This window comes from Anopheles aquasalis, chromosome 2, assembly GCF_943734665.1.
Source record: "Anopheles aquasalis chromosome 2, idAnoAquaMG_Q_19, whole genome shotgun sequence".
In the NCBI taxonomy this organism is placed as follows: Eukaryota; Metazoa; Arthropoda; class Insecta; order Diptera; family Culicidae; genus Anopheles; species Anopheles aquasalis.
Genome location: NC_064877.1, coordinates 42672501 through 42699081, shown reverse-complemented (window position 1 = coordinate 42699081; position 26581 = coordinate 42672501). Strand labels below are relative to the sequence as shown.

Below are 26581 nucleotides of genomic sequence, written 5' to 3'. Positions count from 1 at the left end.
CAACTTATCAACACATACAACATTAAATTAATGAACAACGGTAGCCACACTAGACTTGATGACTCAACTGGTAATACCTCGGCTATAGATCTAACGCTATCTTCAAAAGCAATCCATAACAGCTCATGGGAAGTGTTAGACGACACTTGTGGGAGCGATCACTTTCCAATTGTTATCAAGATCAACGCGAAATCCATGTCCCAAAAATCACAACCAAAATGGATATATGAAGCAGCAAACTGGGAAAAGTTCCAAGAAGAAATAGAAAAAAATCTTGAAAACAACAATATAAACACAACAGCAGAATTCACACAAACAGTAAAAAATGCCGCTCAACAGAGCATCCCCCTCAAACAAAGCACCCGAACAACTCGAAAAAAGCTTCCATGGATTACTCCAGAAACTGAAAAATGCCTAAAATACAGAAGGAAAACTTTAAGAAAACTAAAAAGAATACCAGAAAATGACCCCGAAAAACAATTAGCACTAAAAAAATTTCAAACAGCTAGAGCCGAATCCAGAACGGCCATTAAGACAGATAAACAGAAGTACTGGGAAGATTTTACGGCCAACATAAATGACAGATCTAACCCGGCAGAAACTTGGAAAAAGATCAATGCTCTAAAAGGAAAGACACCCCAACTACAAACAATCCTAAAAGTAAATAACCAAACAATAGAGCAACCTCTGGAAATAGCAGAAATCCTCGCAGAGCACTTCTACAAAATATCAGCAAACAGCTCTATACCTCAAAAAATGCAAAAATATAAAGAAAAACAAGAAGCACATATGAAAAAGATCAGTCAAAGAAGCAGGCAATACCAGATATATAACACTCAACTTACAAAACAAGAACTAGAATGGGCACTCCATAAAGGTAAAGGCAAAAGTGAAGGAGATGACCTAATTGGCTACAAAATGCTTCAACAACTGACAGATAAGGCTAAAAGCAAGCTACTAGAAATATACAATAATGTTTGGAATAGTGGAAAGATACCCCTTGAGTGGAAAACAGGAAAAACAATTGCTATCGCCAAACCGGGAAAATCGCCCAATGATCCAAACTCCTACCGACCCATTACGCTCTTAAGCTGCGTAGGAAAAGTAATGGAAAGAATGGTGAACAAAAGACTAATAAACCTAATAGAAACTAATAAACTATTAGAAAACAGACAACACGGATTCCGTAAACACAAATCTACGGACACATACATGGCGGAACTACAACAAATAATAAGCAAAGCACAAAGCAAAAAACACCACATCGAAATAGCCATACTAGACATAACGAAAGCCTTCGACACGGTCTGGACGTATACAATCACAGACCAAATAACTGAATGGGGTATAGGCGGGAACTTAGGAAACTATATTAAAAACTTTTTAACCGACAGAAAATTCAGAGTTATCTCAGGAAATGTCGCTTCAAGCTACAAAAAACAAGAAAATGGAGTACCGCAAGGGGCAGTACTTTCCCCAACTCTATTCTTAATAGCTATCAATACAATATTCAAAATCATTACTAGAAGCACAAAAGTCTTAATGTACGCAGATGACATAGTGCTAATTTCAAGCGCAAAAACTGAAATAGCAACTAGATCCAGGATGCAAAAGGCACTACAGCAAATAGAAAAATGGTCAGCTAAAACAGGACTGATAATATCGATAGAGAAAACCGAATTTATGCACATATGTAAAAAGAAGAAACATAAATCCGTACGTAAACTAATGTTAGGGAACACAGAAGTTAAAGAAGTAAAGAATGCTAAAATTCTAGGTATAAAGATAGATAGTAAACTAAATTTCAAAAAGCAAGTAACCGAGGTCAAGAAATCATGCCAAAGGTACATCCATATACTTAATTCGCTAAAAAATAACCAATTCATGGCCAGCAGAAAAGCCATAATCAATGTTATCAAAGGTACAATAGTACCAATCCTATCGCACAGTTTAATAATGACCTGCAAACAACAAGACAATCTAAAAAAACTAAAAGTAATATACAATAAAGCGATAAGAATAGCCAGCGGGGCAGCTATCAGCAGCCCGATAACATCAGTGATGGCCGAAGCTGGGCAACTCCCAGCGGAGTACCTCTCAGCTCAAATATTATGTACAAAAAGCGTGAACCTAATGACTAATAACATCACAGGAAACGAACTAACCAAAAGAGCACAAGAATGGTTCCAAAGATTAACAGGAGCAAATATACCAAAAATAGCTAAAGCAATAACTATCAACTTCTTCCAACAAAAAATAGAAACAGATTGGAGCATGTACTTACAATATAAAACAGGCCAACCAATTTCCGTAACAAACAAAGCAACCAAAAAACTAATAGCTGAAAAATACCAAAACTTCCAAAAAATATACGCAGAAGGGAAAATAGACATGAACAATGAATTATGCAGCTACGTCATAGGGCCAAATGTAACAGAGAAAACCATACTACCACCAACATGCTCTGTATTTTCCACAGAAGCGCATGCAATACTCACAGCAATAACTAAAAATAACAACAAACACAAAAAAATAGTAATATTCACAAATGCAGAAAATTGCCTAAAAGCAATTGAAAATCAAAACAGCTCACATCCTTGGATCAATAGGATCATACAACAAACACAACAAAAATCAATAGTATTCTGCTGGATACACAAAAACGAAATACCAAAAACAAACGCACAATCGTCCTCCATAGAAACATATACCCCAGCAAGTGATGCAAAAAAATACATAAAAACCCAACTCAATATCGCATGGCAAAACGATTACGAAAATCAAAACTCAAAACTAATACAGATTAAAAAATCCACAAGGCCATGGAAAGACAGAATTATAACAATAGAACAAAAATCCCTAACCAGACTAAGAATAGGACATACAAAAATAACACACAACAAACACACAAACCAGAATGGACCTCTATGCGAAACCTGTGGAACCAAAATTACTGTTAAACACATAATAGAAGAGTGCATCAAATACGAAGAACAAAGAGAAGAATGCGGTTTATTAGGGAAAGTAGAAATAGATCTAAACAACCAAAACGTAAATGAAAAGAAAATGATACAATTTATCAGAAAAACCGGACTAATTAAACGGATATAAATAAGATACAGAAAACAAAAGCATAGGTTTAACATTAAAAATAGTCTTAACTAAATTTAAGAAAGAGGCGAAAGAACTGTTAAAGTTTAAAACCTCTATAATATAATAAAAAAAAAAAAAAAAAAAAACAAACTTATCAACCGAACCACCAACCGAGAGTTCGGAAACACGATACCGGCCACATCAGGCACTGTTCGGCGGTGGTGGCGTGGACTGGCGTATCAGCGTTATGCAATGGGTTGCCCAATAAACCCTCCCAACATATTGAAGCTTCCAATTCGTTATTTTAGGGGATCTTTTTTGTAATATTTTGTCCAGCGATACTTTCTCAAAAAGCGCTATTGTTTGATCCTTCGCCCCACCGGTGGGGTCACGGTGTAGCCTCCAGCTGTCATTGGCTCTAAATGCCATCATTGCATAAAAAATTGACGGCAAGAAGGGCTGCATAGTTTAGTGATTGGCCTCTCTTATGCAGGGGCCGGTGCGGATCGCTTTGATCGCTCATTCCTTCTCCTTCTCTGCTCTCTTTCTCTCTTTCTCTCTCTCTCCCTCTGTCGTTCCCTCTAAACGGTCAAAGGATTTCGGAAAGTCATCTCATTTGCAAGCTCGCTCGGGGGCAGTTAATCCTCCCATTTTGTGTCCACACGTGTGTATGTGTCTCGCAATTCATTAAAAACGTTTTGACAATGCTTACGTTGACTAAGCTCGCCGTCGCTTCGGTGGCTATTCAAAGAGTTTGATTGGTCCTTCGACTATCCAGTCCTGTTCAATGATTTGTTAAACAAAACGAGATAAACAAATCATAAAAAAAACCGGGCCGACCATCGAACGCATTCGATTGGTCTATGATCGTGATAAAGGTGTTTTAACAATAAAGATGCTTAATCTATAAACAGTCGCACGAGGAAACATTCGGGGGTCGCAGCAAGTCAATCATCCATCCATCCATCCATCACAAAGTAGTCGCCACCGAGCGACGCCGTAAATCGTGCTCCGCGTTCCGGGATATTAAATAAACCATTTGCAACGGGGCTATTGCATCACCCGTTGGACAGATTATGAGTTGATCATTTTATGGCGGTTGTCGTTGCGTTCCGCTTCGAATTGTCGGCGCACCGCGCACCAATTTAACACACTTACCACGTGGTGGTATCCGATCTACCGACGATCGAGCGAACAAATACCCATGCTAATTTAAACTTTCGGCCCCGGACCGTACTTCAGATGGTACGCAGCGCCAGCGGGTTGTTGTGTCTTGTGTCTTTTACGGCCGAACCGAAGGCGAAGGTGACAAGCGTCGCCTTCGCCGCCAATTTGCGCGTTTTATTTACTGAACCGATCACCTGGTGGGGTGATGACGTGCCAGCGGGAACAATAAAACGGAATCAAAATATGCGTGCAGCGGACACACGAAACACCGCAGCCAGCGGCACGCTGCCAGCAACGTAAAACACGATTGTAATGGGGTTGAGGCATCGAGCTTTTTGGACAAGGGAGGGAAATTGCTGTACAAGGGTGCATTTACAGTTGATTGGCGCGATGCGGCCCTTGTCTTGTTAACACGTTTCGGAATGATCGTCCCGATGTCACATCTATCATATTTCTTTGGGGAGTGCAGAAACAGTGAATCCATTCGGTGCTTTCTTTCGTCAATTTCGTTAAAGCTTAGCTTGAAGATCACGAATCAGTTTAAACAATTTTGGATCTGTTTTGTACTTTATGCGCTTATGAGTGCAACTAAAGATAAGCAAACGAAGGGTAAAAAAGCAAAATCTTAAACGTTTCCTCACATAAACGGGAAAGTAGAGAAGATGGAGTCTGTTCAATCTTATCATTCATCGCATATATGGCGCATCAAGCCGATTTTCGAATTTTATCAGATAAATATCTTCAAAAGGAAGATGGACCACACCTTGAGTCGATGGGCATGGGTGTTCTGTAAGAGTAACCTTTCACATCCTTTCGACGAACTGGTTGCAATAAAAGTAAAGTACTGTCGTCGGCATCAAGAGGACACACCGCGTCTCGTTGCGACGTGCTGATCCAGCACATCCGATGCCGTTCGTTATCCAATTACCGAAATCTCTTTTCCATTCATACCGACTGCGCTACATAGACGTCATTTGTTAGCTCGCGTACGTGGCCAGCCCCAGCCGGTTGGTGCAAGACCACCGAGAGGCAACCATTTCTCCGGGTCGAGCTGTAATTCATCCGATTCCTCTCTGTGCCGCTTCTGGTACTAGGATGCTGGCAATTACCAGCGATCGTCGATTAACCCTTTAAGCAGCAGTGGATCGTTGAAGCGCTAATTATGCAACGATGGCGAACGATTACAATTTAATTAATTGCCTGTGATGTGCGTGCGTGCGTGCGTGTTTGTGTGCCGATGTGTCCGCCTAATCATCGCTGTTGTTTGCCTCTTTACTCTTTTTTTTTGTTTCGTTCGCTTCTCTTCATAAAAACTACTTCCATGTTTATCCGCTTCCGCTTTTATAAACTCTAGCCGTGGATCAGTCTCTAGTGCTTCGAGTGTGAAGAGTGCCGAACACTGTATGCGGTGGTGTTGTTAGTGGAAAGTGCTTTGAACCGGCAGGTGCTTGTGTGCTTAGAGTGTGCGTTACAGTGCGTGCAACATTGTGGAGTGAGCTTGCTATGAGGGGCTAACTGATTGCCTAAGTCTCAATCATAATCAGCAGCACCCTCATCACCATCATCATCATCATCATCATCATCATCAACCACATCACCGACAACAACAGCAGCAACAGCAACAACATCGTAATGTCGCTGTTCAGTTCAAGTAACACACGGCCTCGGTCGCTGATGGAGGCGCTGTTGGCGAAAAAGATCGAGGCCGCATCACAGCAGCAGACGGGCCCGGGAGGATCCCGGTTGATCCGTACGGATTCGATGGACTCGAGCAGCAGCATCGGTTCCTTGGGGTCGCTCATATTAGGCGATGATGTGTGCCGTTGCGACGACTGTCTGCTCGGTATCGTGGATCTGTACACGATCGGACCGAAAGAGACGGCCAGCAGTATCAAAAAGGTAGGCATCGAAACCGTGTTGAGTTGTCTTACGGTGTTATGGAGTATGTTTCCTCCGTTTCGTGCAAAAAGTTGTCACAGTTGAAAACTGCCTATGGGCCCAACAGATAAAGGAATAAGTGTGGAGAACTACTTACTAATCGTTATTCGATTATAATAATCGATGGTTCAGTGAAATGAAAGATGCGAGTGAATGGGGGTATTTGTGCCGTTGGAAAATATTTGTCGTATCAATGCAACTCGTTGTACTTTGCAGCAGTTTTCTGGGTTATTGTCAATTATTCTTTTTTCAGGGTGTTATTTCTTGAGCTATTAAACATTCTGGACAATGTTTATACTTTTTTCTCATACAGTCGGGTTGGGCCCGTATTTCATTTGTATAAAACGACCCCGCTTCCCTCGCTCTCAGCCCGTGGGAGCTTTACAAGTGATTTTTTTCCCAGGGGCCCTAGGGCAATCGTTGAAAAACGATCGGTTCAAATCCCGCGGAATTTGAAGCATGATCAGCACCAGAGGGCGCTAGCTTACAAATCTTCTATCTCGCTCTTACACAGAAGAGTGAGCGAGAAAGAGGATTTGAAAAATCGTGTGTGAACCGATGCACGGAAATTTAAAACAGCCGTTTTTCGAAGATGAACTGAAATCGTACCTAAGCCGCAAACTTTTGTTAGTGTGTCCTAAGTCAATCAATACTGATTAAATATAATATTCTTTAACGAATGGTCATAGTTTACGATGTCATAGATAATATTCCCAACGATCTCAGAGGAATTGGAGAGCGATTTTTACGGCATTAAGACAAACATCCTGGTCTTCGATTTGCAAGCGTCTACCACAGTGAACAATTTTTGGATTTCTTTTGCAAACAACAATCAATGAGCGGACAAAGCTGTTTAAGGCCTCCTAATGTGATGTGTGAAATTACAATTGTTACTTTAACAAATTACAATTGTTACCTTTAACAATCTTAATCTAATCGTGAATAGCTAATAACGTGCTACATTTATGCTTGTGCTACATATAGATTTAACGTGTCCCTTTTTTCGATGCTGTACACGCTGTCAAACATTCATACAAACATGAAATGATTCCCAGTTTCAAATAAATCTATTAACACATCATGAGTACCGAGCAAACGCTGGGAGCGAAAAATGCCCCGAGTCCACGAATCAAAAGTATGCCCACTTTTTAACACTCGCTGACGTCCGCGACGATCATTTCCAATGACGCATTTCCTCTGTCCGTTACGGTAGCTATTCAGATCATTCGCTTTTGTTGCGCCGCCAGTGAGCATAATTTCCACCGGGGGGCAATCCCAAGCTGCACACATCAGTTGGTTTCATCTTTCATTCGATTTCTTTTGTCTCCTGATTCGCTGCTTTCCTGATTCTGGCCCCTCCGCTGCACGCTGACGCAAAAGGTGGCGAATGAATTTTCGTTTTGTTTCTTTTATTCATGCACATTTCATTCCCCATTTTTGGGCTACGGATGCCACTGGCCCAGATGTACAGGCGTGATCGGGTACGTTAAATGTGAGACCAGAATGTTATTTGCAGAATTAATTGGAAGTAGGTCGGCCCGTTGTCACGTCACAATTATCGGACTGATGATAGTGAACGGTGGAATTTGTACGTTCGTGGTTGGTGTTCTTCCAAGCGTGCACTGAGCCACAGAACGGCACCGGTTCGCGCACTTGAAGCTTCACGTGATCGGTTGACGATTCGCTTTGTTCGTTTTTTTTTTTGCTGGAATGGTATTCATTGCAAAATCGGACTAGACGGATTTCTTCGCTCCTTGTTTAAGGTATAATTAGCGAATTTAAAAAGATTTTTTATTACATTTTCTTGTACAGTTCGACAAAACATGAGATTCCTCACTAATGGAACATGATTCATCGTACAGACGAGAAAATGCCAGCGAATTTTCCTTCCGCGACTCGTCGTCGTCGATGCATTTTGGAAGCTCAGCACGATCGCTGCTAGAAGACACTCCGATTGTTGATATCTGTGAGAAAAGATTTGTTTGTCTTCTGCAAGGTGTCTTCTGCAAGGTGGTCTCAGAGCTGGCCGATTGAAGGAATCGCTGTCGAATGTTAATTCCACTGTTGCGCAAAAAAACTAACGTTTGTTTTTATCACACTCACAACACCGTGAGTCAGGCACGGATCCGGTGAATCAGGAAACGTGCAGATTAAATTCGTTTGACTCAGAATCGCGCTTCGAATGAACTGGTATGACTAGTTTCTTGAAATATTATAATGTTTTCGGATGCTATTGTATTAAGCCACTGGATCATAAAGCCTCACTCCCATACGCAATCGTTGGCATCATGTTTGGCTTATGCTCAACGACATGCCACCACCAAATGGACAAATCATGCCGAAAAAACCTCACGGCCCTCAGAGCCACAAACCATTTATCATCGGTGTTGATCGCATCGACCAAAGCTTTGGTTCGCTTATGGGCTGCAGCTTTTGACGGCGATCTTGCAAATTCTTTGGCTACGGAGTCTGCGCGCACGCACACACGGTTTGAATGAACGAGCGAATGATTGTGCGTGCACGATCACACCACCACGCAGCAACACTCGCGATCGCGGTGCACCACCACGAACACTGTGCTCTTACCCCTCGTTTTGGAGTGTCACTGATAAGTCCGCGGTGACGGGTGCGCCACCATGCGCCCTCACCAACCACGCTGTCAACGCCCCAGGGAGGTTCCACTTGCGAGCACTGTTGTTGATAAATACAAGGCTCTCTCTCTCTCTCTCTCTCTCTCTCTCTCTCTCTCTCTCTCTCTCTCTCTCTCTCTCTCTCTCAGTCTCTCGCTATTGTTTGTCGATGCTTAAAAAACATTTTGTGGAACGTAAAACGGTACGCTCGATGTTCACTGCATTCATCCAAACGGAGCTCCACTAAAATCGAAAAGCTCCCCTAACTTGATCGCGCACGCGATCTCTCTCTTTCTCTCTCCCTCTCTTTCTCTCTCTTTCTCTCTCTCCCTCTCGCTCTCTCTCTCTCTCTTGCCTCTTGAGAATCAGAGATAGGTTCCCGGATGCTGCGAGATGGAGCCAGTTAACCGCGCTGGCCACGATTCATTGCGATTCATTCCGATTGGCGCCCTCGGCCAATGTGCGTCGCGCGCGCGTCTAGCGTTCTCGTCAGTCCGTCAGCGCGGTAGACTTTGCACATTGTGACCGCCACCGCGACTCCCGTAACCCGTTGCTCCCTGCCGGAAGTCTCTCCCCGGTTCCCTTCAGTGAAGTTGTACGTCGTCAGTTCGCCAGCCCACAGCCAGCCCCCTTGGTGGGCGTCAGGTGCCAGTTTTCGGGAGTCGATCAACACGCCAACTTTCACTTCTACATCTCCGCGACAACCGCGACACCGGGGCCGGGAACGGAGACAGAGAGCGCGCGAGAGAGAGAGAGAGAGAGAGAGTTAAAGAGTTGAATCTCCTGCCCCCCCGAACGCGGGTGGCCGAACGGGGTGGTAACAGTGCATCTCAACAGTGGACCACCAGTTTGTGGCATAACACAGTTTGTGGATTTCGAAGAGGACGAATGCATGTGAAGGTGTTGGGATCGCTGGGTTAGGGATCATAATACGGGCGGATTAACACGTGGGACCAGGGAGGGCGGACAGACATCCAACCACCCACCCGTGATCGTGGTACGTAAATAGTTGGCTCGAGAACGAGCACGTCTATGTGTGTGCGCGTGCTTTCGTGGTCTGATAAGTGAAGTAGCAAAACATGTCGCGTACTGTCCAGTGGGACCGAACTCCAGCGGGTTCCAGCACCGGGAGAACACCTGAGCGCACGGCATTCTATGGCCACACGGGCCACCGCCCCTGGTTGGTGGCTAAATATTGACGCTCGTTTGCACGATTAGCATTGAAGGGGAGGTGGCGGTGGCGTTGGTGCGAAGCGAATGCCAAGGCGAATCGCAATAGACCGCGCGCAAACGCCAGGGAACCTTGGCTAGAAGGGAACGCGACTCCGAATTCGTGGCAGAACCGGGAAGGAAGGCACGAGTGGCACGAATGACTTGAGGAAGGGGCTTACGTTGCGCTGGTGGCACCCCAGCAAACGGGAGGGAGACGATGGCGCTACCGCGGGTGTGTTTAGGGGTTTTGTTTGAAGTTTCACCCCTTGTAGGGCGCAACGCACGCTGATAAGAGATGAACTGTGAACGTAACAGAGAGAGATAGCAGAAACCAAAGAGAGTGAAAGAAAGAAAGCGACAGAGAGAGAGAGAGAGAGACCTATTCCTGTGGCCTTTATTGATTAAGCGCCCACAACATTCGCCTTCGATCGCGGCATTAATGGGCTGCAATCATTATCATGAACGGAACGTAACGGTTAGACACATCCACAGCATCCATTCTCAACGCGGCTGTCTTGGATGTGTCTGTCTGTCTGTCGTTTGTGAAGGTCAGCCCTTGAAACGGTGCCTTAAGAATGAAGACGTTTTGAATACAACATCTTGACGCCTCGTCGAACAGCCCACGAGATCACAAGTGAGCTTCGAGCGACGCATCCCCACGCACAATTCGACGAAATTCCCAGACACCAAAAGCCCACGCACGTGGTACCCTTTCCATGCCCCAATGCGAACACATGGAATGAGTCAACCGGGATGAGTTATGGTGCTCGTCTCGTGTGGGATGAATGATTGTATTGCGCAGAAAGCGCAGAGCGGTTTATTCCCAACATTCTCCTCATATCCACCCTCCACTACCATCCAGACATTCTCCATTCTTCTGGACGTTGCGATGCGCCAACTCGCGGAGCCCCGTCTGGTATGCTAAAGAGCAGAGACAACAGCAAGCGACCGGAGCGAAGGCAATGGCCGTGCATCGACGTCACCGATTAGGTCCGTTTTCACACTCTGCTGCCAACTAGTTTCCGGCAAAGGATCGATTACAGTCTCCCGTTTCTTTGCCACCAACAGCACCACCAGTGAGATAAACTGTGCGTCAAATGCGTGCGGCGAGTGTTTTAAATTTCAAAATATTTTAATCGCAATCCAACGAGGGTGCCAGTGTGTGACGCACACCGCCAATCACCGTGCCGCGTTGTATCGCATTAGCGTCACCCTAGGTGCCCGCGGGCGCTCCGCCTGGTGACTTGGTGACGACGCCGATTGGCAAATGATCTGACGTATTGTTCTAGACCTTTTGTCTGCTTTTGCTGTGGTCGCAATGGGAATCGGAATCAAATGAAGTGATCGACGGTAAATATTGGTGGTACTGTAGCTTCCATGGCTTACCAAGATTGAAATGACACTCGAGTCTTAAGGGAATTTGCAGAGCGCGTGTTCCAAGTATCTGTTAAAGCTGCTGAAGCTGCTGCATCAGTTGAAGGAATAACGCCAACCCCAAAGACAGTGCAATTGGTAGCCATTCCGAATGCCCTACGGGGACAACCACACACTCAAAACAAACCACATTAAAAGCGTCAGTTCATCGACAGGTTTTGGTGCGCATTGTTGTGGCACCTTTCACTTGGCACCCCGGATTGATGTTGGGACCGAGATTTGGTTGTTTTTTCTTTTTTTTTGTTGCGACGCCGACAACCAACAGCCGGCGGCAACGTTTCTGCTGACCGATTGCCATCTTGCGCCGTTGCGGCCACTTGTTTCGTCGTGCCGCTGGACGTGCCGTGGTGCCATATCTTACACTCCTTTCCCGCACCCCTCCTCCCTCACTTGCTTAATCGATTATACCATTTACGGTGCAATTTCGATGAATTATAATAATGTAAAACTGATTACTGGTACGCTCTCGGCGCTGGGGGCACTCGCTGCCACTCCCAGTCGCCAGTGTGCCTTCAGCAACACATTGATTACCTTGTTTGGGGTTTAATGTGATGTTGTGTGGCCACGATGATGCGTCCGGACTCATTATCATCCGGTAGCCAGTCCCCCTGTCCAGCAGTGCCCCTCTCGTCACGCCAGCACGCCACGCCGCTGAACCGGTTCATACCACCGTGCACCGTGCGACCACCAACTTCCAAATACGTCACCATAAGTACCGCAATAAATTTCCCTTTTGTACCGTTTTTCTCCGTCCGCCAGTCGCGTTCGGTCAATTTCGATCGACAGGAGGGTCCGTGGGCTGTTGTGTGGCCACGGCAGACGGGCCCCAAAGTGCTGGCCAGCGCACAAGCTGTTTGGGCCGGTTAAGGAAGTGGTTTGGTCGCCATAGCCCGTCACCGTCCACGGTGCATCTCTCCGGAGACAAATTAACTTCGGCAACCGGTTGATCGGCCGACGGCCATCGGTTCGGTCTTGATTTGGAGCTGAGCTGTTGGGCTCTCTCCGTGTGGGTGCTTATGCTCTTGGGTCCAGGACCAGCGACATGTTTTGCTACGAGACAGACCAGAGAAGGTGCATCGCTTTGTGTGTGACTGACTGACTGATGACGGTCCGGTTTGTTGCCGGACATTGCAGACATTGCAGCGTAACCGAAGGAAAGGGAAGCGACGTTCGATCGTGAACCACTGTCACTAGCCGTCAGCACTAGCGAGGGCCGGCCTAAAGGATGCCGATCTGCACGCTACCGACAGTGACCATTTACGAGGATTTCGATAAGCTGAGCGCAAAGGAGGTCTACTTCACGGAGTCCGGCGACAAGGTGACGGTGAAGCTGCTGCACTTTCCCAACTTGAGCCCCGAGGAGCAGGAACACCTGAAGAACATGTCCGACAGTGGCGACGATGGCCATGGTCCGGAACCCGGGGCGCCGGTCGGTGACACCCGAGGAGCGGCCGAGTCCGGTGTGGCCCGTGGGCGGAAAAAATCCTTCGCCCGGAAGCTGTCGAGCGATGCACGCAAGACGGCGGCCTCGCTGGGCAGCCGTAGAAACTCGAAGGAAGCGACCGAACTGACGACACTTTCGAGCAGTGGAGTATCGAGTGCCTCAACCTCAACATCACACCAGCAGCAGCAACAGTTGCACCAGCAGCAGCAACAACACCACCATCATCATCATTACCATCACCATCATCATCACCATCATCATCAGTATCTGCAGCAGCAACAACAACATCATCATCATCATCAGCAGCAGCAGCAGCAACACTACAGTCACTATCATCACCATCATGTACAGCAGATTGCAGCACGCCATCGTGCACCCAGCATGCCACCGGTTGTCGCCGACAGCGCGAGAAACTTCTATCAACACCAGCAACTGCCCATCCTGCACCATCCGGCACAAGATGGCGCGGAGATATCGGGCGGATCTGGGTTCGGTGGTGGCGGAGGTGGTGGTTCACTGCGAAACCGTGGTATGGCCACGCACCGATCGCCCTCACCACGACCGTCCACATCGAGCCTGTGTCCGGGCTACGAACAGTACCAGATGTCACTGCTGGAGGTGCCCATGCCACGTGACTATGGCGATGCGTCGAGTGACGATCTGAGCTCCGAATGGGACTCGGACGTACCGGACATGCGTCACGAACCGGGAACGAAGGTAAGCGGAACGGATGCCGGCACACGGTTGTGCGACTCGTGTGGCCACATGCGACAAAAATTCTGCGATGCTAAAAGTGCGCTCTGCTGAAAGATGACACCACGGTGCGGGCACGAGCTCGAAAGGTCGAGCCAGCGTTTGTGAACGTGCGCTCCGAACGCGGTTTGGCCACTCACTAAACAGAAAGTGATATCAGAATGCTGGATTCCTGTCGAATTTCGTGTATTTTAAGCGTCAATTTAGGCGTCAGCTGCGTGCACTGAAAGCCGGTCACGGTGGCGGCGAAACGCTTTCACGACCTCACCATGCCTGATAAGAGCACATGGCCCGGGGCGAAGTAGCGTGTAAGCGCAAGTACGCGAGAGATCCACAAAAGTGGCACACGGGCAACAATGGGATCTCGTTGCCGGCGTCCCGTTACGGGCCGGGTGGAACAATGCTCCATCCAGCTGCAAACATAACGGATGACGCGACGGCTTAATCATACTCCATCAATCTAAAGCCCACGGCTCCGGTCTGCCAATCTTTGCTGGTTGTCCCTTTGTTGCATGTCGTCTCTCAATTCATTACAATTGAATTAATGGCGTCCTGTGACGCTAGATTTCGTTCTTGAACGCCACTGCGGCCAGCGCTGGTTGTCGTTGCTGCGACATGGACACGTACTTGGCACGTGCTCCAATGTTCGGTTCACATTGGTCGCCAGGGTGGGCGCCGTACGACTGACCCTCTCCCCCGAAAACGATGCGGATCTGTCGTAATGAGAGATGAAACCGAATCGGTCATGTGCACGTGCACTTCGGTACTCTTCTGAAGTTCTAGCCGCCGAAAATCAGCAGCAATACCATGATCTTCGCTGTTAGTGAATCCCAAATACGATCGTATCTGGGTGTAAATAGTGGGTATGGTGGCGATTGTCATTGGCGAGGATCGTATGGCAGTTAGGAGTTACACAACCGCTTGTGCTGTTGTCGCTTACGCATGTTGGCAAAGCCAGCGCCCAAAGATGGCCGTAACATGGCGCAAATAGGAACGTTACACCGAGCTGACGAGGATAGCTGATTAGTGTGTAAGGAGCTGTGTTACGCGTTTCGGAGAGGGAAACTAGCTGATCAGCTTTCTATCGGGATACGCGGGTACAGCGGGGAGACCTTTAAGCTCTTTCACGCTAAAAAAAAAACCCCCGTATCGGTGACGTCAATGGCAGTGTCAAGCGATCACTTATCGCACTGAACCGCATTGACGCAGTGGTGTTGGTGTTGGGTTCCGTTCTAGATTCGGTTCGATTCGCGATTGATTCGTAAGCCGTGGCGTAAAGAAAGGGGGCCTTTAAAAAATAGAGACACACATTCGCGTAAATTGATCTGACACTGCGCACGGGAAGATGATCGATCGGTGGATACAGGCGAGTGAGCTCGCCGATTCTTGGCTTCCATTGCGGTCACCGGGCACCGGTTGCGGGAATGTGCGCAGTGAATTGTGACTCTCCCGCGGGGTGGGCGGGTTGGTCCGGGCACAGATGCTGCCGATGCATGAAACTGGAGCAGCTTGCGGTGGCGATCGTCACCGGGCTCGTGCTTTGCGGTTTCGTCGGCTCCGCTGAGCTAACCATCGTAAACAATATCTTATCTCCAGTTTCCGCAGCACTGAACAATGTTCTATGAATGTGTAATACTCGATTGATCGGGTTTCCGATGGGCTGGGAAAGTGGGCCGACGGCTGTATTTGTGTATTGAATGTTCTCAAACGAACGCACGAACGCTAATTAAAATCGCTTGATCGGGGCACCACTACCAGCGTTACCAGGCAAAACCAGGGCTCCCCTACACGTGTGTAGCTTAATGAGCAGCAACGGAACAGAGGCGTTTCAGCATGGGAATTCATTCCGGTGTTCATGCCATGGATGCGAAAATTCAAATTCTCCATTCTAATTGCTTTTTTGTTTTTGGTTTTTCTCTCTCTCTCATATTGTTTGCAGCCTTCCGGTTGGCGTAAGCTTCGCAACATCGTCCAGTGGACTCCGTTCTTTCAGACCTACAAAAAGCAACGGTACCCTTGGGTTCAGCTAGCCGGTCACCAGGGAAACTTTAAAGCCGGTCCCGATCAGGGCACCGTCCTGAAGAAGCTCTGTCCCAAGGAGGAAAAGTGTTTCAAGGTAAATGTCGCCGGTTTCCCAAAAAAATCGAAGGCACAAAACAAATGATTACTTATCGCACTCCTGCGCTTATTCCGCTTCTAGGTTCTGATGAAAGACGTCCTTAGGCCGTACGTTCCCGAGTACAAGGGGCAGGTGAACAGCGAAGATGGGGAATGTATCCTTTTCTCAATGTTTTGTTCTTTACGCTCAGCTATGCTATTTGCGCGTCTAATGTTATGTTTAGTATTGACAGTGTTGTGCCTGCCATTAGTTTACTTAAAATCATTTCGTTTCGATCATCGATTCTTTTATCGAAACCCATTTGATTATCATTCATTATCCAACTATTCGAACCGTTTATAAACACAATACCTAGACGCGTTGAGTGGTTTCTTTGCAATTTTCCTTAACCTCCACAATTTACAGCTACGTACATACAGCTGCAGGATCTGCTCAGCGACTTCTATCAACCATGCGTAATGGATTGCAAGATAGGCGTCAGGACATACCTGGAGGAAGAACTATCCAAAGCCAAAGAGAAGCCGAAATTACGAAAGGTAATGCTCGATTGAGGTGCAACCTGTAACGTTTGCCCAAAAATGCTGATCGTTTTCAACATTCTTTCGGTAGGATATGTATGAAAAGATGATACAAATAGATCAAAATGCTCCCACCGAAGACGAACACCGAGCGAAGGGTGTTACGAAACCACGGTACATGGTCTGGCGAGAAACCATTTCCAGTACATCAACCCTTGGATTTAGAATAGAGGTGAGCAGAGTTTAACATTGCTCTGAAAAAACGTTTATCAACTACCAGAAACAAATCGATTTCAAAAAGAATAATGGTCACGCGATTACATCAGTTGAAACATTAAATCAGCATACTGCCTGTCCATTCCGCTAAAGTACCAAGCACTGTATTAATTTCTTCTACTTTTCTTCTTTTCGGTTACATTTTTACAGGGAATTAAAAAGAGCGACGGAACAAGTTCAAAGGACTTCAAAACGACCAAATCACGCGAACAAATATGTGAAGCGTTCCGCGAGTTCACAGAAGATTTTCCACACGCAATGGTACGTTAAAATAGGCAACTATCGCTGGTTGATGATGGATTTGTGATCACCGTAATGATTTCTTATCTCTTTCTACTATTTTTGCAGCCCAAGTACATACAACGACTGAAGGCGATTCGGGCGACACTGGAGTACTCGGAGTTTTTCAAGAGTCACGAAGTGATCGGAAGCTCACTGCTTTTCGTACACGATCGTCATAAGGCGAGCGTCTGGTTGATCGATTTTGCGAAAACCGTTGCCCTGCCCGAGACGGTGACGATCTCGCATGATAGCAAGTGGAAGGTGGGCAATCACGAAGACGGCTACCTAATCGGCATCAACAACCTGATCGAGATCTTCAGCGAGGTACACGATCAACAACTAGTACAGTCGGTTAGTGATCGAATACCGCGGCTATCGCTACCGGATGATGCCAATGGTGTGAATGAGGTGGATTCAAAACCCCACGGTGAACAACAAAGTGTCATCTCTGACAGTATAGGAGGTAGCTGTTCCTCCACACCTTCCAACCGCTGCAACGAACCGATATCCTGCATAAATAATAACAACTACGACTGCAAGACCGATGATTCGCCGCACGTCAACAACAATGTTACAGATAGCTCAGTTCTGCAGGACCGTCTTGGGTCAAACTCGAGCTAATCCACTGTTCAATGTTCGAACAGCGACATAATTACAAACGACTGATATAACAATCGTGGAGTGAGAAGCGTTAATGATAGTACTGCGGAATATACGGTGGTGAAGAAGGCAATGCAGCAGCACGCATCAAAAGCAATACATTAGTAGGTAGGAACGGATCCTTCGCCACATTGCATGGGTAATACCGTTCCCCATTGTGGTACAATGGTCGAAGAGGGGCGGTTGATTAATTTATGAAAAAGAAACTCTACTATATGGTAAATACGCTGAGAAAAATAAGAAGCTAAGTAGTTTATGTTGCTTTAGAGAAACGTAGTACGTTATATGTTAATACACACATCTGATGATGATTCCCTTTTACATCGATTGATGTTTTTTTATTTAGATGACATATCAGCTCATTGGGCATAGTGTTGAATGTTTTGTTTTATAATAAAAGCATAAACCTAGAGCCATGATAAATATGGGCTGCGAGAGGAAGAAGAAAAGATATAAATTACGAACACTATTCTCTATTCACATATGATTACAGCAGACTGTTGTGCAACAGAGCATCAGTTATTACACCAGGTAATATCGTAGCAGCAACAGCATCGGATTCATAATGATTTCACTTTTCCATAATCCATACGTTAGAAGTAATCTCTCGAGAATTTGATGTACGTGCACTGATGTATATTTAATGCACCTACATTGCCATTAACTCTGGATTATTATCTCAATTACAGCGGTAAGTAATCACACAGATGCATGCGGAACACATGAATGGAATGGGATTTTTTGCACGAATATTAACATGTTAATGCTACTTAGTGTTAATAGCAGTAGTTTCAACGAACGGGTAACCAATGGAATCCCAACGTAGTCAAAGGTAAAGTAATCTTCAAATACAATGGAAAGAAAACATCTCGTTACTACCCATTTTGTTTAAAATCTTAATTTTTCTTCTCGCGAATTATTGGCCACGTTTGTTGTAATGTGATTGTTTAATGATCCCGAAACAACTTTTTTTTTAAATTTAACACGGCACTAAGGTATACATAAAGGCGTGTAGAGGCAGGACCAAATAGAAAAACATCGCACAGAATTGATTAAATAAAGGCTATCACTTAGCACAAGATGATAATCCCTTTTACACACTATACACCAAATGGTAGCAGATTGAATTGAAAGAGATTTAAAGCGATTCGTAAAATGTTGAGCTAAAACCGGTCACGCAATGGGGAGAGGAAATAGACAGATGCCTTGACGCATTTGCATACAGTAGTTCAATAACTATTCCTATCTGTTATCGAGCCTCTCTGTAATTTGACAACAATTAAGCAAACAGACGCATTTTTAATGCAGACATACTTTCAGAAATACCACTTTAGGAAATATTTATTGGCAAAGATTTTAATTACAATTAAATATCACGATCGCATGGGAATTTCGAACAATATATCCGACAATTTTAAAGCATATACAATTATACATGCAATGCTTTAAACCGGCTGCAACAGCACCCCTTAATACTTTGATTAGTCTCATTTACCGGGCCAAATACTTACACCCAATACCTTTAACTCACGGCAAACATTCCTCTGAAAAGAATAAGATAGTTAAGCTCTTTAGCTGCTTAAGGAAATTATAGGAACGTAGAGACAGTACGCAGGTGCACCGGATAGATAGTGAAACTTTATGTACAAAGACAGATGCCAGAGATGGAGTTGAACGAATTGAATCGACCAATTAAGCCCCCTCATCTTGCCTCAATCGACACGAGGCAGCCATTCATTATTCGTAAGATTATTGAAAAATTCACTTCCAAGTCCTCCATCTTCAAAGACGTCCTGAAGCGATAGTTCCTCACAAGATGGGCGATGAGAATTTTCATCGATAACCAGGCATATCGGATGCCAATGCAGTTCCGTGGTCCTCCGCTGAATGGCAGGTAAGCATAAGGATGACGAGAGGCAACCTTATCGGGAAGGAAATTGTCCGGATTGAACTCCTCCGGCTTCGGTCCCCATATGTTAGGATCTCGGTGCAGCAGATAAATGGCAATCACAACACTACAACCGGCCGGAATGGTGTGTTTATCTGTAAAATAATGGTGAAACAGTTTGAAGTGAGGATTGTTTGCACCAGATTTCCATCCTTCTCATCTTACCGTCTAGTTTCACATCTGCCGTACACTCCCTTCCTAAGAGCGGACCGACCGGGAATAGCCGCATCGTTTCCTTGCAAACCATCTCGGTGTAGACGAGATTGTTGGCATCCTCGATGGACACGGGCTTTGTTTTATCCGGACACGTGTTCATCACCTCTTGATACACCATTTCCTGCACCTCCGGGTACATCGCGAGCATGAGCAACAGGTTCGACATCGTAGTGGCGGTGGTATCGTGACCAGCGACTATCATGGTATCGATGTGATCTTTGATGTGCTCTTCCGTGAGACTCGGATTGCTTTCGGCCAGATCGTACAGATTATCGACAAAGTTTTGCGGTGGTTTTCTCTCCAATGTATCCTCCGTGGACAATGTTTTCACTGACTTCGAATGTTCCTTCAGCTGGCGCATCAGATCATTGGACATGTTGCGAATCGTGTTGATGCATTTAGTCTCCGTTTTGTAGTCCTTTGTGAGACGGTACAGGAACTGTGGGTAGCGTTCAATCGAGAGCATGCGTTTAAAGACGAGTGAGAAGAACGTGTCCAAACTGTGCAGATACTCGTCGGCTTCGTCGTGCCCTTGGGTGTTCATATCCATTCCGAACGAGGTTCCTAGAGAGTAAATTAAATGGAACCTTCATTATTCACCTTCAAAACACTATCAAAGTTATCCACAACACTCTTATCGCTTTTTTACGAACCGAAAATGGAGTCAATTGTGCATTTGGCAATATGAAGATGCAGATCCACTTCGCCTTTGCCAACAAATTTCCGCAGCTTGTCCACCATGATGAAATCCTTTGCATTGAAAATCTCCACGAAACTCGACAACATAGATGGGCTGAAGGATCGATTCAGCAACTTTCGCTCCTGTTTCCAAGCGTGATCTAAAACGTGGGGCATGGCAAAACCATGCACATAGCATTAATAGTTCGTTATGACTCATCAGCAACTGGAGCGTACCTGGGGCGGCAAACAACCCATTCACGATTGTGAAAAACTTATACTGGTCCATTTTGTTCAGCAAGTGAGGCGAATTCAGTACGGTTTGGAAATACTCTGGATTATCCTTGATGCCAACCAACAGTATAGGTCCCATCCACAACCCAATCGGCGATTTATATTTCGGTGCATAACGATCCACCACTTGCAGGATGTTTTCTATGATGTGGAGCAAACAAATCGGAGAAAATAGTTTGATGTAGTTTAGCACGACAACAACAGAGGGCATATTTAGGTTTTGTAGATTTGTGAAAGAAAATGTGGTATATTTGAATTTGATGATGCGTTGTGGATAAAGGGGTTTAATTTAATTTTGTGTAAAAATTTGGGATCAATCGAAGAAAAACTAACAGAGATATAGATTTTTGAAAATCACATCATCACGTTCACGTTTCCCAAAACCAACGTTTTCAAAGTCGGTGTCCTTTGTAGCATAAAAACTACTGGGTCGATAGTTTTGAAAATTTTATCACACAATCTGTGCACTTTCAACATTTTCAAGTGATGAAAAAGTGATCACGCTTGATGGTTACGGATTGATCAATGATCAAACCGGGTTCATCGCTTAAGCAAGCAAGTCTTTTGATTCGCACCAAAAACAGTGCCCATCGTAGCTGCATGATGGGTCATCCGAGTTTTATAAATGAGCTCTTTTTTGTAAGATTATAAGTTTAACCAGGCAGCACTGTCAAGTTTTCATAAAAAATGTTGATACGTTTTGTAAAACAATTATGTAAAATTGATTTTTTAGACAATATCGCAAAACCATCACTATTCCAACTTCAAATATCTGCTAAAACTCGAAAAATTGGAAAATCATCAAATACTCGTCGAGGCAACCTGGATAAACATATAATCTAACAAAAAAGTGTTGATTTATAAATCTCGGATGACCTATCATTCGGCTACGATGGGCACTGTTTTTGGTGCGAATCAAAAGACTTGACTCTTAAGCGACGAACCCGGTTTGATTAGTTTCGAAAAGAAGCCTTGCTAAATTTTATGCCATAGATGAAGTTGTTGAAAAAAAGTCTCTAAAGTAGAACCCAGTATTCTTGAAAAGTTACAGTGTAATATAGCATTCGCTTTAAAAAATTTGGTTCAATGGTTTCTTTACTAAAAATCTTAAAAAATGCGCCTATTTTCAACCCGAATTAACCTTATACAGTCCTTAAATAAATTAATTAGTTTTACGATTTGCTAAAGTAAATCTAGTCTCTATTGTAGAACGTTCACATCACTTCTTAATGTTTAAACTAAGAGAGTAAACTTCTCCCAGCAATGTTGCATTAATTTAACACATTTGATTGCAGACACTATTAAAGATATAATTTAAATAGCACATTTCAGTGTTTTTGAAATAATCTTTTTTATCATAATTCACATCACTACTAGACACTCCACGACAATAATTAACAAATAATAATACTTTAGATATCAAGTTTATGTTACTCGGATACTGAATAGCGAAATACCACGTTAGTGTTTGCCAATGTCGTTTGAAGTTTGCTCTTTGATCCTCCATACATCGTTGCTCTTTCCTACGCGCATGAATCACTAGCCGCGATAAAAGAAGAATAAAGAACTTGCCGCACCTCCACTACGCTTTCCGAATATGTGATGTATGTGGCCGAGGAACGGCAACGACGACGGACCATCCATGGTTGCAGCTGCAGCGTAAAATTTGCGTCTTTTCCACCGTAACCCCACAAAGACGGCCAGCGCCAATCCGCCACAGATGTACAGCAGCCACTGTTGCAGCATGTTTATGCTCTAAACCGTCACCAATTGCACACTGGCATCCACATAGAGCAGTCACTAGTCACTCTCGAACCACACTGAACGAGGGCACACGGGGTTGACTGGGTTTGGAGCGCTTGTAAACATGCAACACCTTATGTAGCTCACCGCGAACTAACCGGTGCGGTCAGCGATGAACCTCAATTTATAGAAGCCTCACGAGACAAGCGCAGTCCGGCTGCTCGCGGTCTTGAGCGTGTGCCGTGCGTGGGGGCAGCCGCAGTAGCAGTCACTGCAACGGCAGGCGCACTAACTAGCCAGATGATCAGATTAATCTTTCCTTGAAATTGTACTTTCAAATGTTCTTTTACTGCCCCTGCTGTTGCATCTGTTTGATGACAGGGCAGGGCTCTGTCGTTAGAGCTCGATAATCAGATGCCCCCCTGGCGTCTGGCGCCCCGGCCTGCAGTTCCCCTCCAATACAACTCAGCCACTGGTCGCCCTTTTCCGGGTGTAAGCTCTCTCGGGTGTAAATTTGTCGAAATCTCTCACGCTGGGAAACCTGAATGGAAGCCTCGCTAGTCAATGGGAGAAATTCTCCACAAATGTCGATCGTTCCTGTGCTCGCATTGTTTTGCATGGTGAATATGTAATCACTTCCTGGCGTAGAATTGGCGGGAACTGAGAATCACAACACATATATCGTACAGAACACAAGGAGTTACTCTATTTTAATGAAACAAGAAATTGTAATCAGCATGAGATAGGATTGCACTAGACGTTTAATTGAATCGGCAGAGAGTCATTCCTTTGTAAGGATAATTATCACATCGTCCAAACTGATCGACATCTGATCATACCCTCTCATTAGCTGATTGAAAATTGATAGCATAAACATCGTTACATTAGAACCCTTGTTCGCGAGCGCTACAATGCATTTTGGTACAACGGTGAGAGGTGAGAGTGCCTCATAATCGATACTTGCAACAATAATGCGTGCACGGAAGTGTTCCTGAATAATGTTCGGTCTTCTGGACAAAAGTTTATGATACTAATACCCGGTCAACTGCAAATAATGCTTACTTTGAAGATAAAAACATGAACGCATGAGAAGCTCAAACCTTCACCTAGAGCCAGTGTTCACCATCTTGGTAAACCATTTTTAAATTCAAAATTGCTCTCCAAGAGCTGCTCAATGCTTTGCTGCTTCACTAAATGCATCGCAATCAGTCGGGTTATTATTGCAATAGCTTTTCGCACAAGGCTGTGTTAAAATAACCGTCCAGCCTCATTTTAGCGTGAGCATTAGTTGGTTTAAGTGCCTTAACTTCACTGTGTTGACGCAGTTTCACAGCCATAAACTTAAGGGCCTAACGCGATGTTTGGTGGAGATGCATTTCGCACTGCAAATTATGCCGGTTTGGTATCATTCATTGGTACAGCATCACATGTTCCTGGCATATCATTTCACGCCACGGGATTCGTGCACCTTTGTGGTGTGAGCATTGTTTGTTTTGCTTGGACTTCCCGCTTCAGAACAAAATAATAATTGGACGCTCTACGAAATGTGAATGCAGGAATGCTACTTAGCATCGAACCTGCCCATATAATCCATCAGCAAACAGGTACGTTTATGGATGTCATTGTTTTAGCGGATATAAATCGCATATTCATATCAACATTTTATGATGCGATGTTCAGTACAGAGGCGCACAGTTCAGCACGTGCCGATCGCGAGTAAACACGAGCGAGCCGCAATGACGCTGGTGAATTTAGCGCTCACATGCGATCCGATCGGAATTACTCCTTGACGCCTCACGGGGGCAATGGCACTGTATCGCTTGCACTAAATAAAAATTTTCATCCGATTTACGCTTCAATTATGCACATCATCGTGATCCAGTTGATGTATTGGTAACGGGGTTTCGATGAAATACCTTTGTAGAAGATGAAACTACCAAGAAATAAGCTGCTAGAGTGCAATGATGCAATAACGACGAACCTGCGGCCGCCCTTAACCCTCGCTCTGGCCAACCACAAAACACATCGCATTAATTGTTTCCACACAATCTGCTGTCTGCTCGCAATCGTACCTGACCCGGAGGAATCGATCAATAAATTCGCATGAGAGGACAGATTTTACGGCATCCATAAACTACATAATGCACCGTCACCAAGGCTAAGCTGCGCCGGCCTACAAAAACCACAGCCCCGAGGGATAGGAGAAATCATTCTGGAACGCGGGTCCCCAAGTATCGTGCCAGTAATGAGGAAGTTAAGGTAGTAGCCACACCGTTTACCCAGTTTACGGTTCCACAAAGGTGGTTCGATCGTGGTGTTCGATCGATAGATCTCGCTATCATCTGGTCTATAAAAGCCTCAATAACTCACCAGCGGTACGTTTAGTGTGCCAGTGCCAGTGACATCTGCTTGATCTACGGATACGGATACGCTTGAAATGAGTGATTGGATTACATTATCCTTGCTGGCGGTGGTACTGCTGGCGTGTTGGATCGGTTGGCGGTTGAAACACTGGAAACACTATCGAACATCCAGCGACCTAGATGGTCCCCGGGACTATCCACTGATCGGTAGTGCGCACCTGTTCCTTGGCAAAAGTACGGAGGAACAGTTCCGGTGCATCATCGAGATCAGCCAAACGTACCGATCGCCGTGCCGTGTCTGGCTCGGTCCGAAGCTGTTTGTGTTCATCGACAACGCGGACGATCTGCAAACGGTACTGACCTCGGCCAGCTGCCTCGAGAAGGCGGACGTGTATCGGTTCTTCAAGTGTGAAGCCGGTCTCTTCTCCGCCCCGGCGGCCGTATGGCGAACGCATCGCAAGTATCTAAGCCCATGCTTCAACGCCAAGATACTGGCCAGTTTTGTGTCGGTTTTTAATGAAAAAAGTGTCATACTCGTGAGTCAGCTAAGGTCACACCTGGATCAGCGCACACCGTTCAACGTGTACGAGTACATCGCCAAGTGCACGTTAGACATGATTTGTGGTGAGTTGGCGTTAGCTTAACGGCTTGGCTGTGGCGGATTGATGTAGTGTCCTTCTTCACGTAATTTATAGCGACGACCCTAGGTACCGATATGAACCTCCAGAACGAGGAAGGTGACGAGTACATCGCGGCAATTGAAAAGTACTTCATCTTCTTGTGTTTGTGAAACCGGCCATTAGTGATGTTCACAATTCTTTTCTTCACTCCACAATAAAAAAAAAAGGTGCTCGGAGTTGCTTAACCATCGGCTGTACAAAGTGTGGCTACACCCGGACGCTATCTATCGACTGACGGACGCCTTCAAAGTGCAGAAGCAGTGCTACGATACGGCGTACAAGATGTCCCGTAAGGTGCTCGCCTTGCGGACCACAGAGCTGCGCCAAGTTACCCAGCAGGGTACCAGCGCACGGTCGTCCTCGACGGTGGACGTGCAGCTGCACGAGGCTGCCGATGAGCAATCATCACCACGGAAGCCACAGATCTACATCGATCAGCTGTTTCGGATTGCTGGCGAAACGAAGAATGTGTTTGATGAGCAGGCGATCAAGGATGAAATTGATACGATCATTCTGGGGGGTCAAGAGACGTCCGCCCTTACGCTGTCACACGTTGTACTGATGTTGGCCATCCATCAGGAGGTACAGCAAAGGGTGTACGATGAGCTGCTGACCGTGACTCGAGGAAGCCAGGAGGTACTGAACGAACATCTGCCCCACCTGGTGTACATGGAGATGGTGCTGAAGGAAACGATGCGACTATTCCCCGTCGGTCCAATGATTGGCCGTCAGTGTACGGAGGATACACAGATTTGTGAGTTTATCCGAAGGGGGTCACCGAGATGCCGAAGTGTCGCAATAATTCTCCTTCAACTCACTTTCTCGTCCCTTTCTTCTCTTCAAGCAACCACCGTTATTCCCAAAGGGGTTACCGTGGTCCTCGGTATCTTCAACATCCAGCGCAATCCGGACCACTGGGGCCCAAAGGCGGACCTGTTTGATCCGGAAAACTTTAGCCCCGAAAGGAGCGCCGATCGGCACCCGTACTGCTTTCTCCCGTTCAGTGCCGGCCCGCGGAACTGCATCGGCTATCGGTACGGTTTGATGTCGATGAAGGTGATGCTGTGCCACTTGCTGCGAGCGTACAGGTTTTCCACCGATCTGGCGATGGATCAGCTAACGCTAAAGCTAAA

General features: G+C 45.6%; 3 protein-coding genes across 7 annotated transcripts in view; 2 read left to right on the top strand and 1 right to left on the bottom strand.

Annotated features, from left to right (window-relative positions):
• LOC126573089 (inositol-trisphosphate 3-kinase A-like) overlaps positions 1–17838 on the top strand; it is a 52653-nt gene extending 34815 nt beyond the window's left edge. Inside the window, exons 1-8 of one of the 5 annotated variants that reach the window (XM_050232937.1) lie at positions 9236–9825; positions 12609–13635; positions 15611–15787; positions 15872–15944; positions 16196–16326; positions 16400–16540; positions 16735–16845; positions 16933–17838. In XM_050232937.1, the coding sequence (XP_050088894.1) occupies positions 12700–13635; positions 15611–15787; positions 15872–15944; positions 16196–16326; positions 16400–16540; positions 16735–16845; positions 16933–17487 (2124 nt within the window). In that variant the 5' untranslated portion in view covers positions 9236–9825; positions 12609–12699 and the 3' untranslated portion in view covers positions 17488–17838. Of the gene's footprint in view, positions 1–5614; positions 6160–9235; positions 9826–11448; positions 13636–15610; positions 15788–15871; positions 15945–16195; positions 16327–16399; positions 16541–16734; positions 16846–16932 lie in introns of those variants that run through there. The other 4 variants (XM_050232940.1, XM_050232939.1, XM_050232935.1 and 1 more) reach the window with 4 other exon arrangements.
• Positions 17839–18827: 989 nt separating this feature from the next.
• Positions 18828–22544, bottom strand: LOC126581132 (cytochrome P450 4c21-like). Its single transcript, XM_050244606.1, has 5 exons — positions 22240–22544; positions 20606–20803; positions 20344–20529; positions 19640–20254; positions 18828–19569 (listed from the first exon to the last, which is right to left on the bottom strand). The coding sequence occupies exons 1-5, from the start codon at positions 22406–22408 to the stop codon at positions 19229–19231; spliced, it is 1509 nt and encodes a 502-aa protein (XP_050100563.1). The 5' UTR covers positions 22409–22544; the 3' UTR covers positions 18828–19228.
• Positions 22545–24805: 2261 nt separating this feature from the next.
• Positions 24806–26581, top strand: part of LOC126575001 (cytochrome P450 4C1-like) — a 1870-nt gene continuing 94 nt past the window's right edge. Inside the window, exons 1-4 of the mRNA XM_050235474.1 lie at positions 24806–25392; positions 25464–25533; positions 25616–26202; positions 26293–26581. The exon at positions 26293–26581 is cut by the window's right edge and continues 94 nt beyond it. Coding sequence (XP_050091431.1) covers positions 24843–25392; positions 25464–25533; positions 25616–26202; positions 26293–26581 — 1496 coding nt within the window. The 5' untranslated portion in view covers positions 24806–24842. The remainder of the gene's footprint in view (positions 25393–25463; positions 25534–25615; positions 26203–26292) is intronic.